Source organism: Desmodus rotundus, chromosome 11, assembly GCF_022682495.2.
Source record: "Desmodus rotundus isolate HL8 chromosome 11, HLdesRot8A.1, whole genome shotgun sequence".
NCBI lineage: Eukaryota > Metazoa > Chordata > Mammalia > Chiroptera > Phyllostomidae > Desmodus > Desmodus rotundus.
Genome location: NC_071397.1, coordinates 51,930,016 through 51,949,245, shown reverse-complemented (window position 1 = coordinate 51,949,245; position 19,230 = coordinate 51,930,016). Strand labels below are relative to the sequence as shown.

The window sequence follows — 19,230 nt, the reverse complement described above, 5'->3', positions numbered from 1 at the left end:
TTTATTTCAAAGCCATTACACTCAGAATTGTTTTTATCCACAAGGTGGCGCCTGCGTTTAAAGCAAAAGGATTTTCTATATTGTTCATCTACTGCATGTCTACAATTGGAACTTTAAGTTTATTTTTTGGAAAGAAAAATAAATCAAGTGAGGATAATGAAACATATGAAATCTACTTTGTAAATGTCTCTATCATTTGAGAAATGTTCACAAACATTTCTGTTGAAATGCTTTATTTGAACAATACTGACTAGAATTTAGTAGTTCTCCAAGTCCAGTCCCAACATTTAAATGTAGCTCAAACGTTTTGTGCTTGCATTTAGACACTCTCATGATGTGACCCCAACCTCCTTTTTAAAACTGAATCCCATTTATGCAACTTTATGGGCCCTTTGCTAAAGCCAACAATCCACTGTTCTCCACATTCAGGCAATGCCTTTTCTCCACCTCGAATGTCCTCGTCTTTTCCAATATCCGTATGTCAAAACCCTACCCATTCTTCAAGAATCAACTCTAAATCCATTGCCTATACACAGCTTTGCAAGATCATCCCTCCCTGCAGCCCCCAAATGGAATTAATGTCCTGGGACTAGGAACTACCACAGACATGTAGTGAACTAAGCCCAAGGGCTCTAGGTCCCACTGCCTGACTTCAAATCCTGGCTCCTTACTTGCTGACACAATGAGATCAGGAAAACGATTCAACAATGTGTGCCTCAGTGTCGTCTGCCCAATGACAAAAGTAATACCTGTCTCGAAGGACTGTTTTCAGAACCCGGAAAATGAATATGTATCTCCACAGTTGTGTACAGATATATGTCAACAAAATGGCTTAAACAATTATGGGTTTTATTTTTCCCACAAAACCTGGATTAGGCAGGTTGGAGTATAAACAAACTGGGCTCCTTGTATTTTCTTACTTGGCTGATCATAGTGTATCGTTTCATGGTAACAAAATGGCTGCCATGTCTCTAGACATTGCATCTGAATTCAAAGCAGAAAGAAGACAGAGAGCAATAAAACAAAAACCAGGTGCCAGCTAAGTCTGCCATTATTTTCAGAAAACAACAGGTTTCTCACAAACACTGCCACATACACTTCCATTTACATTCCATTTGCAAGGTCTAGATCATGTGTTCCCCATACCAGTAAAAGAACCTAGGAAATTGGGTTTTCATGGCTAGATGCACTATTGTCCCAAGTCAAATGGAGTGCTGTATAAAGAAAAAAGAGGGAATGGATATTGTGCAGGCGACCACAGTGTAGACCACGGCTTTCAACAGTTTCTGTTCATGGTAGATCTGCAGTGAATGTTAACTAGAGTGTTTCTTTTTATGCAGCTAAGCATTTTTGCCCTGGATGAATCATGTGCATGTACCTTATCTCACATTTCCCCTATGAGGCCTCGGTGCAGGGTCCAGGCTATTTTCTGGTCACTGCTGTTGACCATCAGGATGAGCACCTCTAGGATTATTTACTACAATCCACAGGTTTGAAAAACACAGTTCCTGAGGTAAATGTTAAAAGTTGTCAAAAGCCTTTGTAGTGGAGCCCGGTCACATGCTAATCCTCATCAAGGGCAACCCAATCAAAGGTGTTAAATAGGGACACTGGAGACATTTCAACTAACAGTTGTAATAACATATCTAAATAAAGGTAAGCGTTGGGTTCGGTGTGGTATATAACAATTTGTGCCTTGATTACTGATCCCTTAAGTTAAAAACTTTGTCAGGTGGCTTTCTTCCAAACATAGTAGTACCCTTGTACAAATTTCTCAAAGATCTCAATGTCAAATATTTTAAAGTACTAATTTATTTTCAAGTCATGAAAAAGCAATCAACTTTTCCTTCTATTAGAATATGAAAAAAAGAGAAAACCAAGTTTTCCAGAATATTTTTAAAGAATGTTTAAAACCACACAGGTACAACAATAATTAAAATACCCTAGTTAAACATAAAGAAAGGTCTAGAAGTCACTTTGAGGTTCTACTATTTTCCTTCACACGTGGACATAGGACCATTTGGGCCATTTGAAATTTCTAAGGCTACAGGCAGTTGCAGAAGTATAGCCTTCTCTAAGATGCTGAGAAGAAACCTTAGAATAGATAGGGACTCTAACATTACATTCCCAGGAAAAGTACACGCTGTCCTACAAAAATTTCATTTATTATCACTTATGCAATTTAAGGGGTTTTCCAGTCTATAGATGTTGCTGTTGAAATTGGTTCTTCCTTTCCTATTTTAGAACATGCATAAGGATGACGGATCAACTACTCTAGCTAGGTGCTTGAGTAAAGAGAGAAGAAAAAGTCATGATGTGATTAGTTATGGTGTGATTGGTGCTAAGATACCGGCCACCACAGGGTGCTGTGGAGCATGCATCTGGGATGCCTCGTTTCCTGAAGATGCAAGACAATTCTTCATGTGAAAAAACTTGGTTCTTTCCCATTTTATTGGCAAACCCTATTTTTAGGGGCTCCTTTTCCATTCATGTGATTTTGGCATTTCAAAGCTCTGAGATTAATAGTTCTGTCTGCTAGTCATTTCCAACATAGTTTTTTCACTATAGTTAACAAAATATATTTCTAGCAAAATGTAAAGATAAATTGTATATACTTGTGTTACATTAAAAATGTCCTAATTATTTGAGGAAGCAGAACAAATTTTTCATAGTGTCTACCTCTGAGAGAAAGAAGCAGTCTCAGCAATTAAACATAAGGAAACACGATGGTCATTACAGGTTATAAAAAAGGTAAGTTAATTGTAAGACTTCTTTTATAACTAGCGCTCTTTCAAGTGTGATGAGCACGGGAGGCGTTATTCCACACAGCTGACTAAATGAGCTGGCCTTCTCCACACAGCGCTGGTTTCTTACAGCGCCAGCTTGGACAAAGCTGCAGCGGGGCTTTAAAACTCGGGCATCCAGAGAAGGGAGGTCTCTGAAAGAGTGGGCAGGGCTGAGGCCAGTGGTCGTCTGTGGCTGGCTGTGACTGTGCATGCCGAGTGCTAGGGCAGGGACAGAAGCAGAGCCTCTGCAGAGTGACCGCACTGTGGTGCAGTTCATGCTAAGGTAGCAGTGGCCGCAGGACACTGCAGGAGCACCCGGCTGGGGATGCTCCATCTCATGGAAGGAAGCTGTGAATGACTCTCATATGAAATATTATAGCATTAATACCCAGTGCCGTGCCCATTTGGGGAATTCCCTGTGCTTGCTTTATAAGGAATGGAGGTGAAAGTAAGGCTGTAGGGCCCGCGGTAGGAACTTGGGCAAGTCGCTGCGTGTTTGGTGTTAGCATCGTGGTACAGAATGGATGACTGGCATCTACTTTCCAGGGTCTCAATGAGGATGAAGCAAGATAACCAGGCAAATTCTTAGAAAAATATCTGGCACGTTTTACAGGGCAAAAAAAATGTAGATGCTATTATTATTGTTGTTGTTAATTCTGTGAAAAAACACATCTACTTCACAAATAATGAGCCCTATTTCTAGTGTTTACACACTGCCTGCTACATGCCAGGTACGTGTGCAGTCACTTCATATGTTATCTCTCCTTCTCAACACCCTTCCCTACGCTTCACTCCTGCAAGGTAAATATACCCCCATGTGGCAAATGAAGAAGCCGAAGGCAGAGAAAGCCACCCATTCACTGAAAGCCAATCTTCTCTGAGTGCCTGTCGTGCATTCCAGGAGCCTTCCTAGCATTGTGCAGACGACCGCAAGTGTCCTTGTCGCCTGGTACTCAGAGTCTAGGTTTTGGTCAAGCAGCTAGACTGCGGAGCCACCAACTGACAAAAATAAAACAAAGGAGGAAACAGGCTCACGGGAAAGAGCAAGACTTCCATTTGGGAGTATGTTAAGTTCGTGATGCCTTTTGGCCGTCCAAATAGAGATACCAGGTAGACTGACACACATGAGTCCAGTTGGCAAATTGTAAGCCCCAGATCAAATTTTCCCACCAGATGTCTTTGTATGGCCTATGAGCTGAGGATAGTTTAAGAAAATTGTTTTACCTGCATTTTTAAAAAGGTAGTATTTTTATTAGTAGACTTGACTTGTTAGAGCACTTTGAAGTTCACAACAACTTGAGCAGAAAGTACATAGAATCCCATGTGCTGCTCCCCCCATTATCTACATCCCCCATCAGAGGGTACATTTGTTCCAATCGGTGAACCTACAGTGACACGTTATCAGCACCCAAAGTCTATAGCTCACGTTAGGGCCCACCTCTGACGCTGGGCTTGGGAAAACATGAAACGGCAGGTGCTCACCACTAGATCACCATACAGACTATTGTCACCACCCTGCAAGTCGTTTGGACTCTGTCCTGTCCCCCTGTTCCTCCCCTCAGCGTCTGACAACCACTGACCTTTTTAAGGAAACTAGATCTCCCTAGTTTCGCCTTTTCCAGAATGTCATATACTTGGAATCCCATGTAGACTTTTCAGATGAGCTTCTTTTATTTAGTAGTATGTATTTAAGTTTCCTTTATGTCTTGTCATAGCTTGATAGCTCATTTATTTTTAGTGCTACATAATATTTCATTGTCTAAATGTACCACCGTTTATCAATTCACCACTAAAGGACATATTTTGGCAATTATGAATAAAGCTATTACAAACATTCACGCGCAGGTTCTTGTGTGGACATTAAGTTGGCAGCTCCTTTTGGAAAGTGCCAAGGAGTGTGATTGCTAGACTGTACGATAAAAGTATGTCTAGTTTTATAAGATGTCTTTTGCAAATATTTTCTCCCAGCCTCTGGTTTGTGTTCTCATTTTATTGGCACTGAATTTAGGAGAGCAGTGTTTAATTTTGAATAATTGAAGTCCAGCTTATCATTTATTTCTTTCATAGGTCATGCCTCTGGTATTGTATCTAAAAAGTCATCACCATACTCAAGGTCAGCCAGATTCTCTCCTGTGTCATCGTATAGGAGTTTTGCAGTTTTGCATTTCAACATGGGTCTGTGACCCATTTTGAGATTTGTGTGTGAAGAATGTAAGGTCCATGTCTAGATTCTTTTTTTTCTTTTTGCATGAGGTCCAGTTGTTCCAGCACCATTTGTTGAAAAGCCTGTCTTTGCTCCACTGTACAGACTTTGTCCCTTTACCAAAGGTCAGTTGACAAAACTTATGTGGGTCTATTTCTGAGCTCTCTATTCTACTGCTTCAGTAATACCACACTGTCTTGAACACAGGAATTACAAGTCCTTTGACTTTGTTTTCTTTCAACATTGTTTTGACCATTCTAGGTCTTGCCTCTCTGTATAAACTTGAGAGTCAGTTTGCTGATACCCACAAAATAACACACTGGGATTATGACTAGGATTGCAATGACTGACTGGGGAAGAACTCAACAACAGTGAGTCTTTCTACCCATGAATATGAACTATTTCTCCTTTTATTTAGTTCTTCATTTCTTCTATCAGAGTTTAATAATTTTCCTCATGTAGATCCTGTTCCTAAATTGTTAGATTTATTCCTAAGTAATTCATTTTTAGGTGCAAATGTCCAAGTATGGCTTTTGCTTTTTAAAGTACTTAGGAAAACCCCAAAAGATAAATATGTTGTGACATGTGAAAAAGTGAAATTCAAATTTTCGTACCTATAAATAAAGTTTCATTGGAATAAAGCCATACTCCTTCACCTCACGTATTTGTCTCTGGATGTTTTCATGCTACAACAGCAGAATTGAGTAGTTATGACAGAGCTTTCTTTCTGTGGCCTAAAAGCCTAAATTGTCTACCATCTGGCCCTTCACAGAAAACGTCTGCTGACCCATGGTCTGGAGTGGAGATGGGGGGTGGGGGCCAATAGCATAAGACGGTACCAAATAACATGGGTCTGGATGACATTCCCGAGGAAGCTGGTTAGACTAAACAGGAGGATCCTGACACATGAGGAGTTCAGAGTCTACAGAAGGGGGACAAAGCAAGAAAAGACCCTTGGGAAAGAATGATGGGGAAGGGAGCTGGGAGGCACAGAAGTGAGCCCACAGAGTGTGGAGAGGCAGGCTGGCTGTGCCGAATGAAGCTGAGAGGTCACAATGACACTATTTAATTGAGTTGGCAGCATCTGTAACAATCAAGAACTAGTTTCACTGGAATGCTGAAGATGGAAGTCTCCAGACCTGGCAAGTGGAAAAATACATAATGAACATATTTATGCAACTCTTTTCCTAAAATCTGCTGTAAAGGGAAGCAGAGAAAGAAATGGTAGCTGAGGGGGAATAAAAGAACAAGAAAGGGAGTTAGAAAGATAAGCAGTAGAGTATATTTAATGCTGGTAGGAATGTTCCAGTAGAGAAGGAAAAACTGATGCTAGAAGAGATAGAACCAAGGATTATAGGACTGACAGGTAAGAGGGAGTGGGATCCAGCGCTTCACTTTTTCCAGCATAAGAGAAGGGAATGGAAAGAAAGTGCACAGAAACAGGGCAGTGTGGGGATTTCGCAGTGAACGCTGATCTTCCTGTCTACATCTATTTTCTCAATGGAAGGTGAGTTTTACTTGTGGAATGTGTACTGGAGGTAGGGTAATAGGTGGAGGGTAGGGTCTGAGAAGAGAGGAGAAGAAATGACACATTTATCAGGGAGAGGAGGAAGCAAATTCACTAAGGAAACGAATTAGCATTGCTGGAAAGAAAGGGCGTCAGTCTGAGATTTAGAATAATGAATTTGAAGTGAAAATAGTAACTTTTTCCAGAAACAATCAGCAGAGCAGATACTTACTGTGGGAGTCACCCAATCCTTTTCCAAAGTCACCACAGGCTGGAAACAAGCTTGTTTCTCCCTAAAACCACTGCTATACTCTCTGGGCTGTGCCAAACTGTTTCCACCCTGACATACACATAAGGATGCATGGCTATGATCAGTTTTTCAGGAATGGTGTCTATTCCATTACCATAAACCAAATGGCTATTTTTGTTCCCTGCAAGGTAAAATGCAAATTAACCTTCTATTTCTCCTGTAGTACTCTACGAAGTACTAAGGCTCAATGTCTTATCTGAACTAGTGTAACTTTTGGAGCATTGAGCATCCTTCATTATGTGTATGGAGCATAATGAGGTACTTCATTACGCTCCATACACAAATACTTCAGGCCCCTGGTAATCCGCTTCCAATAATGGCCATGGTGTAACTCCAATCACTGAGAAAACATTCCCTGTGCATGTTTTCTTCAATACATCCCTAACTTCATAGCAGATGCTCATTGAGTACTTGATGAATTAATTGGTGTCAGTTTGAGAGTAAATTATAAATGGCTGGTTTTTGTGAAGTACCCAAAGGAAATAAAACATTCACAAATGAGGGCATTTGGTGCATTGGAATCAGTCATTCATTCAAATGTTACATCATTATTTTACTCAAGTGAATATCTATTTGAAATATAAATCTCAAAAATTGTTTGGCCAGTTATGTTTTTTATCTTGAAACTGACCACAAAAACCATATGTTTTTGCTATAAGTTGGTTTGCTTTTTAAAAGTCTTTTAATTAGAACTGTAAAACTCCCATATACTACCACAACTTCATACGAATACTACATGCTTCCAGCAGAGGGCTCAAGAATTCTATTCTAAGGAAGGTTTAAAAAGTTCTAGTCCCCCCTGACTATTGTTAGATTGTTCCTAACTTCAATGTCTCTGGTTATATTTTGTTTCCTTTTTTCTTCTGTTGATTATGTGGGGAGGGGACAGTGAGGAGAGGGGTTTACAGGAACTACTATAAAGGACACATGGACAAAATCAAGGGGGAGGGTGGAGGTGGGGGAGAGAGGTAGGTTCAGCTGGGGTGGGGTGGAGGGACGGGGAGAAAAGGCACACAACTGTAATTGAATAACAATAAAATTTTTTTAAAAAAAGTTCTAGTCCAACAGTGGCTCAGTAAATAGCTGTCTCATTCCTGCGGCGTGAACTACCCCCTGAGGACACTGCGGCTACACGGCACCGCAGACTTAACAAGGGAGCTTCGGTTGGCAGGAAGTAGAGACGGTCAGTGGAGGTCAGTCAGAACTGATCCTGCTCTACGGGTAGGAGCCCTCCCACGTGACCTCACTTCGTCTGGATCAACTGTTCCCCATGAGGAACCACAGGCTTTGGGACCAGTGATGTTGGTGCTGGGTCCTCCTTGGAGAAAAGTGGGCTTCTGAGGGGTTAGTCTGCACCGGGGCTTCTAAAATCTCACTTCTCATTTTTTCACTATAAACAACTAGGTCCCCAATCTGTCCTTTCCACTTCTGACCACCAAACCATGCCATAGGCTTGTTATACTTGACATCTTGGGAGCCACGAAAATTCCACTTAGTGTATGGTTCTTGTCTATCAAGTTGGCCAACATGTTCTATGAAACCACGCCTGGGAACGTGTAACATCGTCACCCCCAAACAGTAAGCAGACACATCTGCTTGCTTGTTTGTTTAAAAAAATCCACTGAAAAAAGAAAATCTCTCCAAAGGCAAATAATGGAGAGTTTCAAAAGATCCAAGAAAGCAAAAAGTCACTGATGGAATTCAAACTTCCTCCCTTCACTTCACTCTTCTCAAGTTTTCCGCGTCAACAGTCCAGCTACGGGCTGTGGCACATCTCTGCTGAGAATTAAGGCGAGGAGAAAGATCACTTTCTGCACAGTTCTCAATATTCTTCCTTCAAATGTAGATTTTAACCCATTCCCTCTAGAGCCCGGGGCGTGGAGCAGGTGCCCCGAGGCCTTCTGCCAGGCTTCTGCGGGTTCTGCCAGGTGAAGAAAGGCCTCAGCAGCTAACATATTCACAGACTCTAAACACTGCTCCCAAGGAAAGCATTTAACAAAAATTCCTCTCAGATATGTTCCATGTCAATCATTTATTTCAAGCAGGTTATGTTTTTAAGTCAAGCTGATAGGGACTTTTTCCATGCAAAGTGACACATCCACCCCTGAAGGGATGGTCCACGGGAAGGCAGTTCTAATTAAGACTCCCGTCACTCTGCTTGATGCTCAGGTCTCCAGAGAAAAGTATTCCCTGGAGAATGCAGCGTCAGTGATCATCGAAATGTAATGCTACAGTCTGTGCCTCATCAGGGAGAGAGAAAAAATACCACGTGAACATATTAGGGAATCAAATGAGAATCAGCATGAAAAGCTTTACTCTGAAAGACCATGAAAATTTAGGGACGGTTTCCTTTAGTTTTGGATTTCATGAGTATTTTTACATGACCACAATTATAGCTGGAAAAAAGGTTGTTTTCACTGAGTATTGTGCTTGTTTAGATTTCCAAAGGCCTCAGAACAGTAATAGCAATGGTTACACACAACGTCCCTGTGACGGTGGCCCTAAAGCATTCTCCGGATCAGGGAAAGATCATTAGGATGGGGGTCCCCACAGAGATGGGTTCTTCCATGACGTGGAGATGCCAAGGGCTGGAGTACTTGGATAACGAAAAGAAAAGCAGGTAAACTGAGATACCAAGGAATCATCTTTCTTGAGATGCCATAGATGACACAGCTGGCCATGGCTGACAAAGTTAGCAGTCCCGGGATGTGGGAAATTTTAAAGAGAACTACAAATGTCATTACCATTTGGTACATAGTGTCTCTCTTTACTGGGTTTTGGGAATCTCTCCACAGGCTATAAGGGACAGAACAGGAGGATACTTCTCTGGAAGGTAAGAGGAAGCTAACTAGGTTTAATATAGAAGGTACTTAGCACAGTGCTTGGCATGTAGTTTATCCTTCTTGCCATCATCATAGCCAGAGTGCTAAAGAGTGAACTTCATTGTGGTTCTCAGTCCTACTGGCTTCCAAGTTTGGTCCAGTAACTCAAACTCCTAGAGGTTTGTTCCAAGACCCTGGGGGCTGGAAGTCCTTCCACGTTCAGAGCAGCGCTCTTCTCTGGGGAAAAGCGTCTTGGTGTAACTTCTCGCAGTCTGGCTGGGCTTTCTTAGCAACACCTGCTTGCTCCTGGGTGGCTGACCTCTCCCAGGGGAGAGTCAACCAACCATGGCGGTTCTGCTGTGTTTGTCCCTGCAAGGACACCACGGGACTGCGGTGCATCCTGGGCTCTGCTCAAGCTGTGTCCCGAGCAAGGTGCGCCCACAGCAAGGGCACGTCTCTAATCAGTGTGAAGGCAGAGCGTGTGCTTGCTCAGTCCTGTGTAGGCTCCTTGGTTTAAAAAAAATTGCACGCATTTTAAGAGAATGTATCAGCATTAGAGGAAGTCTGTTTTTTCTTTAAAACTTCCTGGATGAAATCTGTGACCAACTTTAAGAAGTGAGGCTTTAGAGCAGTGTATAGGAGGAACACGCACACATCTTTTCACACCTGACGACATTCACTCATCACACCCACTCTATACTTCCAACTTCTCTCCCAAGACAGCAATAATTTCCAGACTTAAAATACTTACATTTTATACTATGCTCACTACAACTGACTAAAGGTATAATCAGCTGATGGTAGAAAGAGCTACAGGTAGATAAATTCAATGTTATCCCAGATTTTTAAGTCTAGTGTATAATGTTCACAATGGTAAATAACAATTCAGAAATTGAAAAACTGAATTTATTCACACTTGCACATTGCAAACTCTTTGCTTAATATTAATTTCAATGTCATAGGAAGAGAAAGCAGCTTTTTGCATTTCCTAATTATACTACGATGTCAGTTTCTGCTATCATCTGTGTCCATGTCTCAAAGGGAAAACAGATTCTATATAAAGTCATTTTGGCATTTAAGAAACAAAACTGCCATAGGTGTTGTCCAAGAGACACTATTGTAACTTCCACTCTGCAGCAAAGAATCATCATATATCAAGTATAAGCGCAGCAACCAGAGCCCTTGTGGACTGAGTGTCGGAAAGGCGCCCAGGGGAGAGAACCACCAAAAGAGTTCACTCTTTGTGTCCGAACACTTCCCCACCTCCTTCACCAAAGTATAACCCAATCTGACTTAACATTTTCTTAATGACGTAGGACATTAGGAAAGCACTGGTTTTGAATTCAGAGGACTGGATTTGACTCAGCGGGCCAATAGACACTGGAAGCATGATCTTAGTACCTTCCTGGCTTGTCGTCTTTATGGAGGGACCACTGCATTCCTCGGAGCTGTCAAGCAGATTAGGTCAAACAGCACACGAAGTGCTTAGGGCAGTCCCCCAGCTCTGGCAGAAGGTGCTCTGGGAAAGGTCAGCCCTGCCTGTCCCCTCAGCCCACGACCTGAAGGCTCAGTTGTTCCTCAGTGTGGCAGGTTTTTCTCCCCTCCGTGGAAACACATGTCAAGAATGAGTCACTGGGCGGAATAAATGCAACTCCTGGGCTGGCCCTAGGACTTGCTTTTTTATTTTTTTAAGCACTTGTACCAGATACCTAAATATATTTTTTTCTCACTTGGACTTATTTTTCCTCCTAAGAGTAGAATATGAGCATACGACTCCTGGGCAATGGGATACGGCTGCCCTACTGCAAACTTCTTCCCTCTTCCCAGGCAGTTTTCTCACCCTTCAGGAAGTCAGCTCCCCTTGTGCTATTTTCAGCTCACGTTTCACAGACCTTTGTGCTACAGGCCAAGTTTATATATGTTGTGCAAGAAGCCACAAAGCATCAAGGCAAACAGTGAGACAGCCACTTATATGTACCTGAGTGGTTTGCCTTGGCCTTCACAGCAATTCCTGTGCCCCTTTCTTTACTAACATTTTAACATGCCCTGTAGTCTATAGCCTCTGAGCTTAAAACACTTTTAACGAAGCTCAGTGCAGAAACCAGTTTCTTGGGTGGCTTTATCAAAAAACCAATATTTACCATTCTGTCCCCGTTTATGCGCTAGTGAAGTGTGAGCCATGGGTGATGGCTGGTGCTTTAGAGATGGGCAAATGCAGGTGTGACTGATTCAGGTGTGAAGAGAGAAAGATACACCAGACACAATTCAGAGCTGGAATCTTTCTGTACATCTGTAAACCAAACCACATAAACCACGCTGTTTTCTCACTTCACCAGCAATATGATTCAGCAACTCTGTGAACGTAAGGGCTCCCTCATTCCCTGAGGCATGAAGGCCGGCTGGGCTGACGCTGAACTTGTGACGTCTTCTTTCTACTCCCCCTTGCACTTGCTACTTGATGAATGTTTGTTTGTTTGTTGTTTCCTTTCTACCTACTATTTTCATTTTAGCTGCCAGAGTTGCCTCAACTAGTCTACGAGACATGTCTCAACCCTACTAGCTCTAGAAGAGGAGATGAACAATGTCATACACTTTAATAAGCCTCCACCGAAGGAAATTTAGTAGAAGAGTGAACTCCAATCTTTCTTCAGCAAATACCACCTTCTCTGGGATGGTCTGCACTGGCGGCCCCCACAGCCCACGCCCCCTCTTTTGTCCCCACTGCATCTCGTGTTCGGTTCCTGCTGCACCGCCCATCACAGTGAGGATATGTGCTTCTACACACAACTCTTTCCCCCGGCGGGTTGTGGGCCCGTCAGGAGGAGAAGCCCTGAGTTTGGCATACAAGACACGGAACATAAGCTGGAATTAAACAACAAACTTTGTGAAAGCGGATAAACATCCAGTCTATGTCTGCACTGATTCAGTGGCATAGTTCTGAAATAAAAATGGAGGGAGGGGAGCGGAATGGGTGAAGTGGACCAAAGGTACACACTTCCAGTTATAAGATGAATAAGTCCTGGGGACGTAACGTACAGCACACAGACTACAGTTAACACCACCACATCTTGTGTTTGAAAGGTCTAAGAGAGCAGAATTAGAAGTCCTCGTCACAAGAAAAAAATTATAACTATATGTGGTGATGGATGTTAACTAAACTTATTGTAATAGTCACTTTGTAATATTTACATGGATCAAATCATTATGTTGTAAACCTAAATCTAATACAATGTGATATGTTAATTATATCTCAATTAAAAATAATTTATAAAGGAAAAGTCTTGTGTGTTCTAATCATTGTTTCACTAACATAAAACTAGTTAAGAACCATGAAGCTTCAGATCTGAACTTATATTGTGTTTAAGCAGTTTTGCTTTGATTTCCTCTGATAACTGTGCAATGCGTGGCCCTTGTATTCCATTAGTTGTCACTATTGCTCTTTCATTAAAGTGAGAGGGAGAAACTGAGGTTCTCTGGAGAGGTCTGTAAGTCCTACAATTTTAATAATGAGCAGTTTTGGCCTTCCAACCACCCCGGTCTAATCTATTACCTAAGAGCTTCACTGAGATACGTGTGGAAGACAGGGTGCCAAGATGCTACAGGCGTAGACTTTGGGGCTTTACTTTTTTTTAGTCTTGTTTTTAAGCCAATAAACCATGACTGAGTCACTGAACTTCAGTGATAACAATGAGAATTCAAGTTATCTTGCAAACTCTCATTTAATACTTCTTTAGGATATTTTAAAATTACACCAGCAAGTCACTGAGCTAAGATTAAAATTCCATGTTCCCTGGGTCTTACTTAAAATCATACTGCTTTATTTACCTTTCCATATTTTAGTTATAAAATTAAAGATGTAAAAGTTTTTAAAGCATCTAAATGAATCACAAGAAAAATAACTAAATCTCACACCTCAAGGGGAATGTCTTCTGATTAGATACAGTTAAAATGGTCAGCCTCTGGCTGACGTTCTGAACCATACCTGTCCTGTGTATGCAAACTCCAGAGCCTGCTTTAAGCCAAGGCTTGTGACGCCGTGTAAATTCACCTCGTCGGCGCCACTTTCCACCATACAAAGACTGAACATTGCCTGCGGAGGGAAAGAAAGGAGAAGGCAGAGTTATGGGACTTCAGAAGCGAGGGACCCAGACAAAGTCCTAGAGAGACTAGGGAAGAAGTTTTACGATTTAAATATTGATTCTGGGTTTTGAAATGCTCTGACAGAGCATCATTCACACATGCCACTGCAAGTCAGTTTGCTGTCTCACCAGGTATACGCCGTCAGCACTGAACACCTCACATGCAGAGTCCCCTTTAATCCCACAGCTGTCCTCGGGGCGATCGTGTTGACTCACTGAACTCATTGTCTCCACCCTGGGCTCTCCCTGCTATCATGAAATGTGTAGCACTCCCAAACGTTCTTGTCAACAGGCCATGGAAAGTAGCACCCTTGTCTCCCAACTTTCCTTCTTTTATTCTGTGCCACCTCAGTGACAGATCTCACCCCTCCCTCCTGCCATATACCACACACTGTATTCCAGTGGTTCTCAAAATGTGGGTCCTGGACTGGCAACATCGGTATGTAGCCCAGGAAGTTGTTGTAGCTTCTTGGGGCTGGCGCCCCAGACTGACAAAAACTCAGGATGGGGCCCAGCAGCCTACGTTGCAATGGGCCATCCAGGTGACTCTGATGCTCTTTTGATTCTGAGAACTATAGTCTAATTAGTTCAGTGAAGATCAATTTGCCTCCAAACCAATTCTCCAAGTGGCCAATGTACTGAAAAGCAGTTCTTCCGCCGAATGATTAATATATCAAATGGAAACTTGAAAAGTAAAAAAGTAAAACCTTGCCAAATTAAACAAATGCATGGGTTTGTGCCAACACCCCACAAAAGCCTTTAACCAGTCTGACTGAACAGGTATAAAGAGAAGAGTCAATGTTGTGTTACTGACGATGAAATGCACTATTTAGCCTGTGTATGTCTGTGTCGTGAAGGACCAACCTAACCCAAAGAGAGGTCTGGCCTTTGCCCTGGGCTTCTGGGAGCTGATCTCCAGGCTCTTGGACTACCCTGCCTGGCAGGAGTGTCCGTCTGTCTGGGGATCTGCGGACTGTGACCACCGACAGTCTAGGAACATGACTGACGGGGGAGCTTTGGGCCACACCACGTCAGGCCGACCTCCAGAGGAACTGGAGACTGCAGGTATTAACTTGAGCTCCAGGAGTGGCTGGTGACAAAAGGTCACACACAGGCAGTTTGTGATTGAGCGCCCGTAAGAACTCTGGACATGGGAAGTGTGGGCAGGCTTCCCTGGCTGGCAGTCCTCTGTGCACCCTGTCACACAGCACGGCCGCAGCGGGGGACACCATGCCTCCACAGCAGCAAGACAGCCAGGAGCTCCGTGTTCGGTCCCTGTCTGCACTCTGCTGTATGTGTCTCTTGCCTGGGCTGGTTCTGATCTGCATCTTTTCTCTGTATAGGGCAAATCCAAGAATATAAAAGCTTTTAGTGAGTTTTGTAAGTCTGTCTAGAAAATTAAAGAACATGAGAGCAGTTTTAGGAAGACCCTCAGACTTGCAGTTTTTGTCAGAATGAGAGAAGTCGTAGGGGACTGTCCCTTCAGATTCTGCAGTTTGGGTAACTTCACAAAAGTAAAACAAAAAAAGGAAAAGCAACAACAGCAGCACACCTGCCTCATTGCTCTATGTGGTAACAGTTCAGTTCACCCTAAATACTTTAACTTTAAAAATGTTATATTTTGTTTTGCCAATGTATTAATAATATGCATCTTTTAGCAATCTTTTGTTTTGATATTTTTGATCCTCATAATTCTATACATTTTAAGTTAAGACTATATTTAACGCTCACAAATCTACTTTATCATAAATGAACAAATCTAACCTCTAAAATTTAATCTATCCTTTAGAATCTGTTGAAAGCAAATGGTCAATAGGCAAGTTTGGCTGCCTGGTCAGTGAGGGAGTGGACCTGGCTTCCCACTGCTATCACCAGCAGTTAGGGTGCTATGTGGTAGGTTAAGAACACTGGACTTGAAGTCACATAATCCTTGGTTTGATGAAGCACAGTGGTTAAGGGCAAACTTGTAACCAAACAACTCTGGGTTTAATCACTGGTGAGTGAGTAGGGCAGACACATAACCTGTGACTCAGTTTTCTTATTTGAAAAATATGGGGCTAATGAACTTGTTTAAAGATTATATGATAGTACATATGTAGTATTCAGAACATGGCCTGATAATAGGCAAGCTCTGGTGAAATCTATACTTTGTGATTACAAAATTGAATACAGTTTCTTTTATATATTTTCTGGTTAAAAGGATTGCTACATTAGAAGCACCAGTTTCTGGGTTTTTTTTTTTGAGGAAGGGGGAATCAAGTGTGGCTATACATAAAAAATGCAAATAGGAAATTTACTTTAATGTTAAATGGATTCTGCTTATGCATTTGTAGAAGATATGAAATTTCAAAATTAAATAGCACAGGTCACAATAAAAAATCTGTCAATGTGTCTAATTTGCTTCTAGGCTTGGATAGCTACTTTTAAAAGCACATGAAAGAAATTTCAGTTGTTTTCAACATCCTCCAAGTTGAAATTGCACCTGACAGGGTGGCCAGCTGCTCTCCATCGACCCCATGTCCAGAGCAAGACCGAAAGGACTCAGACTGCAGAAGACTTATCTAGGTTAATGAAATGGAAAAAAGTTCCAGAGAGCAAAAGTTAAATAACAGAACAAGCTGCCAAGGGAGTTTTTAAAATCTGCTTTCTTAGGTGTCTTTCAAAATCAGCCAGGGCAATTGGCATGGAACAAGCATCCTCAACCAGACGGCTGTGAGCTACTGAACTTGAAGCCTGGCTGGGGAGAGCTGGATCGAGAACACGATCCCTTAAATAATGTACCTATATATTTGTCCACATTTACATAAGCAATAAAGGAACACCATATTGGCCACTGTGGCAATATTATGGAATACGACTGCAGACAGAAGGAAGAGACTATGAATTTTACTCCACTTACACAGTATTATTTGGATCATTACAATGGATATGTGTTACCCGAGTATTTCTGACAACTGCCTTTTGAAAACATTATTTTTTAATGTTCAGGACTGTGCTGGACAATACATCTGAGTCAAATCCTGGTTCTATAACCTACTGGTCATGTGGGCAATTTACCTGGAACATGTGACCCTGGTTAATTTGTTAACTTCTCTAAGCCTCAGGCCCCTTATCTGTAAAATGCGATAATACCAACATCACAGAATTATCTTGACAATTAGATACAATTATGCTTAAGGCCAAGCACCATACTTGGCACGCAGTAGATGCTTAATAAATAGGAACTGTTATTCTAATACACACTGATTGTCCTACTCTACACTCCCATGTCTCCTTTTGATCCCATTTGGACTGAGGGTTAAGAAACAGCCCCCTCTCCTGCCCTCCCCTTTGCCCAAATCCTTTCACATGCTTTCCTAATCACAATCCCACTCAAATTCCCATGACTGGCTGCAGGACTCCACTTTCGCCACACACTCCTACACCCTACTTTAAGGACCGACCTCATCGTAAGACCACAGCTATAAACACAAAACTTCTGTTCTCATATCATAGCATATAGTTTTAGAAATTTAATGTTACAAATTTAGCACACCATTTTTAAAAATTAGAAAATTGGTTAATTAAAAATAACTATTAAAAGATAACTATTAACTTCCCTAAGAGAAACAAAGGAAGATGTACAGGGAACCAATAGTGATGCGAAGGAAACTGGAACTCAAATCAGCGGTTTGGACCAGAAGGAAGAAAGAAACATCCAACCAGAAAAGAATGAAGAAACAAGAATTCGGAAAAATGAGGAGAGGCTTAGGAACCTCTAGGACATCTTGAAACGTTCCAACATCCGAATTATAGGGGTGCCAGAAGGAGAAGAGGAAGAACAAAAAAATGAAAATTTATTTGAACAAATAATGAAAGACAACTTCCCCAGTCTGGCAAAGGAAATAGACTTCCGGGAAGTCCAAGAAGCTCAGAGAGTCCCAAAGAAGCTGGACCCAAGGAGGAACACACCAAGGCACATCATCATTACATTACCTAAGATGAAACAGAAGGAGAGAATCTTAGAAGCAGCAAGAGAAAAGGACACAGTTACCTACAAAGGACTTCCCATAAGACTGTCAGCTGATTTCTTGAAGAGACCTTACAGGCAAGAAGGGACTGGAAAGAAGTATTCCAAGTCATGAAAGGCAAGGACCTACATCCAAGATTACTGTATCCAGCAAAGCTATCATTTAGAATGGAAGGGCAGATAAAGTGCTTCTCAGATAAGGTCAAGTTAAAGGAGTTCATCATCACCAAGCCCTCATTATATGAAATGTTAAAGGGATTTATCTAATAAAAATAAGATCAAAAATATGAACAGTAAAAATGACAGCTAACTCATAGTTATTAACAACCACACCTAAAACAAAAACAAGAGCAAACTAGGCTAACAACTAGAACAGGAACAGAACCACAGAAATGGAGATCACATGGAGGGTTATTAACAGGGGAGTGGAAGGGGGAGAGAGGGGGGAAAGGTACAGAGAATAAGTAGCATAAATGGTAGGTAGAAAATAGACAGGGGGAGGGTGAGAATAGTATAGGAAATGTAGAAGCCAAAGAACTTATATGTATGACCCATGGACATGAACTATAGCGGGGGAATGTGGGCAGGAGGGGGTGTGCAGGATGGAGTGGAATGAAGGGGGGAAAATGGGGCAACTGTAATAGGACAATCAAAGAAATATTAAAAATAAATAAAAAATATTATCAAAAAATAAATAAAACGTAACTATTAAATCAAGGTCAATGTTTTGGGTAACTATTAAATCAAGGTCAATGTTTTGGGTTTAACAAACCTACAAGGCACCTCAATTGGGAAAAGGCTCAACTGGGATACCACCAAAGTCAGAAAGAACCTGGCCATATAATGGGATGAAGCACAGCAGCCTAGGCTGCCCGAGCTTGCAAAACAATGTCTGGAGACCTGCCAGAGCCCATGGGGAAGGACAAAGCCTCTTTGGTAGCAAAACAGGTGATGAGATCAAAAATGCTATCTTTTAGCATCAATTATCTTAAAAAGGTAAACTAAGATTTGTGAAAGTGAGTTCCATGACTTCTCTATCCACTGTGGAGATCCTGGCCCCTAGCACGGCATGCATGCAACAAATACAGGGGAATGAATAGATGAATAAGTGAACGAGCTCTTCAAAAATTCAGCTGTGGATGATATCCAGCTATTCTACACTGCTGTAAACAAAAATAATTCACGTGGCATAACAAAGAATTTTCACGATGTAAGATGTTTTAGATCCTGGGATATAAAATATAGCAAAAGTCAAAGAGAAAGAGTATCTACCATAAGCTAAAAACAAATAAATTCAAAGCTAGACATCTGGAAAAAATTAAGAACATATGGTAATGTCCTCTATGAAGCTACATCCTGCCAAATCACTGGGTAAGGCTCTGCTTGCAAATCTGAAAGCACTGCCCAGGCTCTTCCTTGGTTCCCTCCGCACTGTCGCTGGGAGAGCCTGGGCC

At 41.8% G+C, this 19,230-nt stretch overlaps 1 protein-coding gene across 6 annotated transcripts in view; it reads right to left on the bottom strand.

The window, feature by feature from the left end:
- The window catches only part of KLHL32 (kelch like family member 32), a 196,768-nt gene that overhangs the window by 96,698 nt on the left and 80,840 nt on the right, over nucleotides 1-19,230 (bottom strand). For all 6 annotated transcript variants that reach the window (XM_045188615.3, XM_024551742.4, XM_045188614.3 and 3 more), the window contains one exon: nucleotides 13,611-13,718. In XM_045188615.3, coding sequence (XP_045044550.1) covers nucleotides 13,611-13,718 — 108 coding nt within the window. The remainder of the gene's footprint in view (nucleotides 1-13,610; nucleotides 13,719-19,230) is intronic.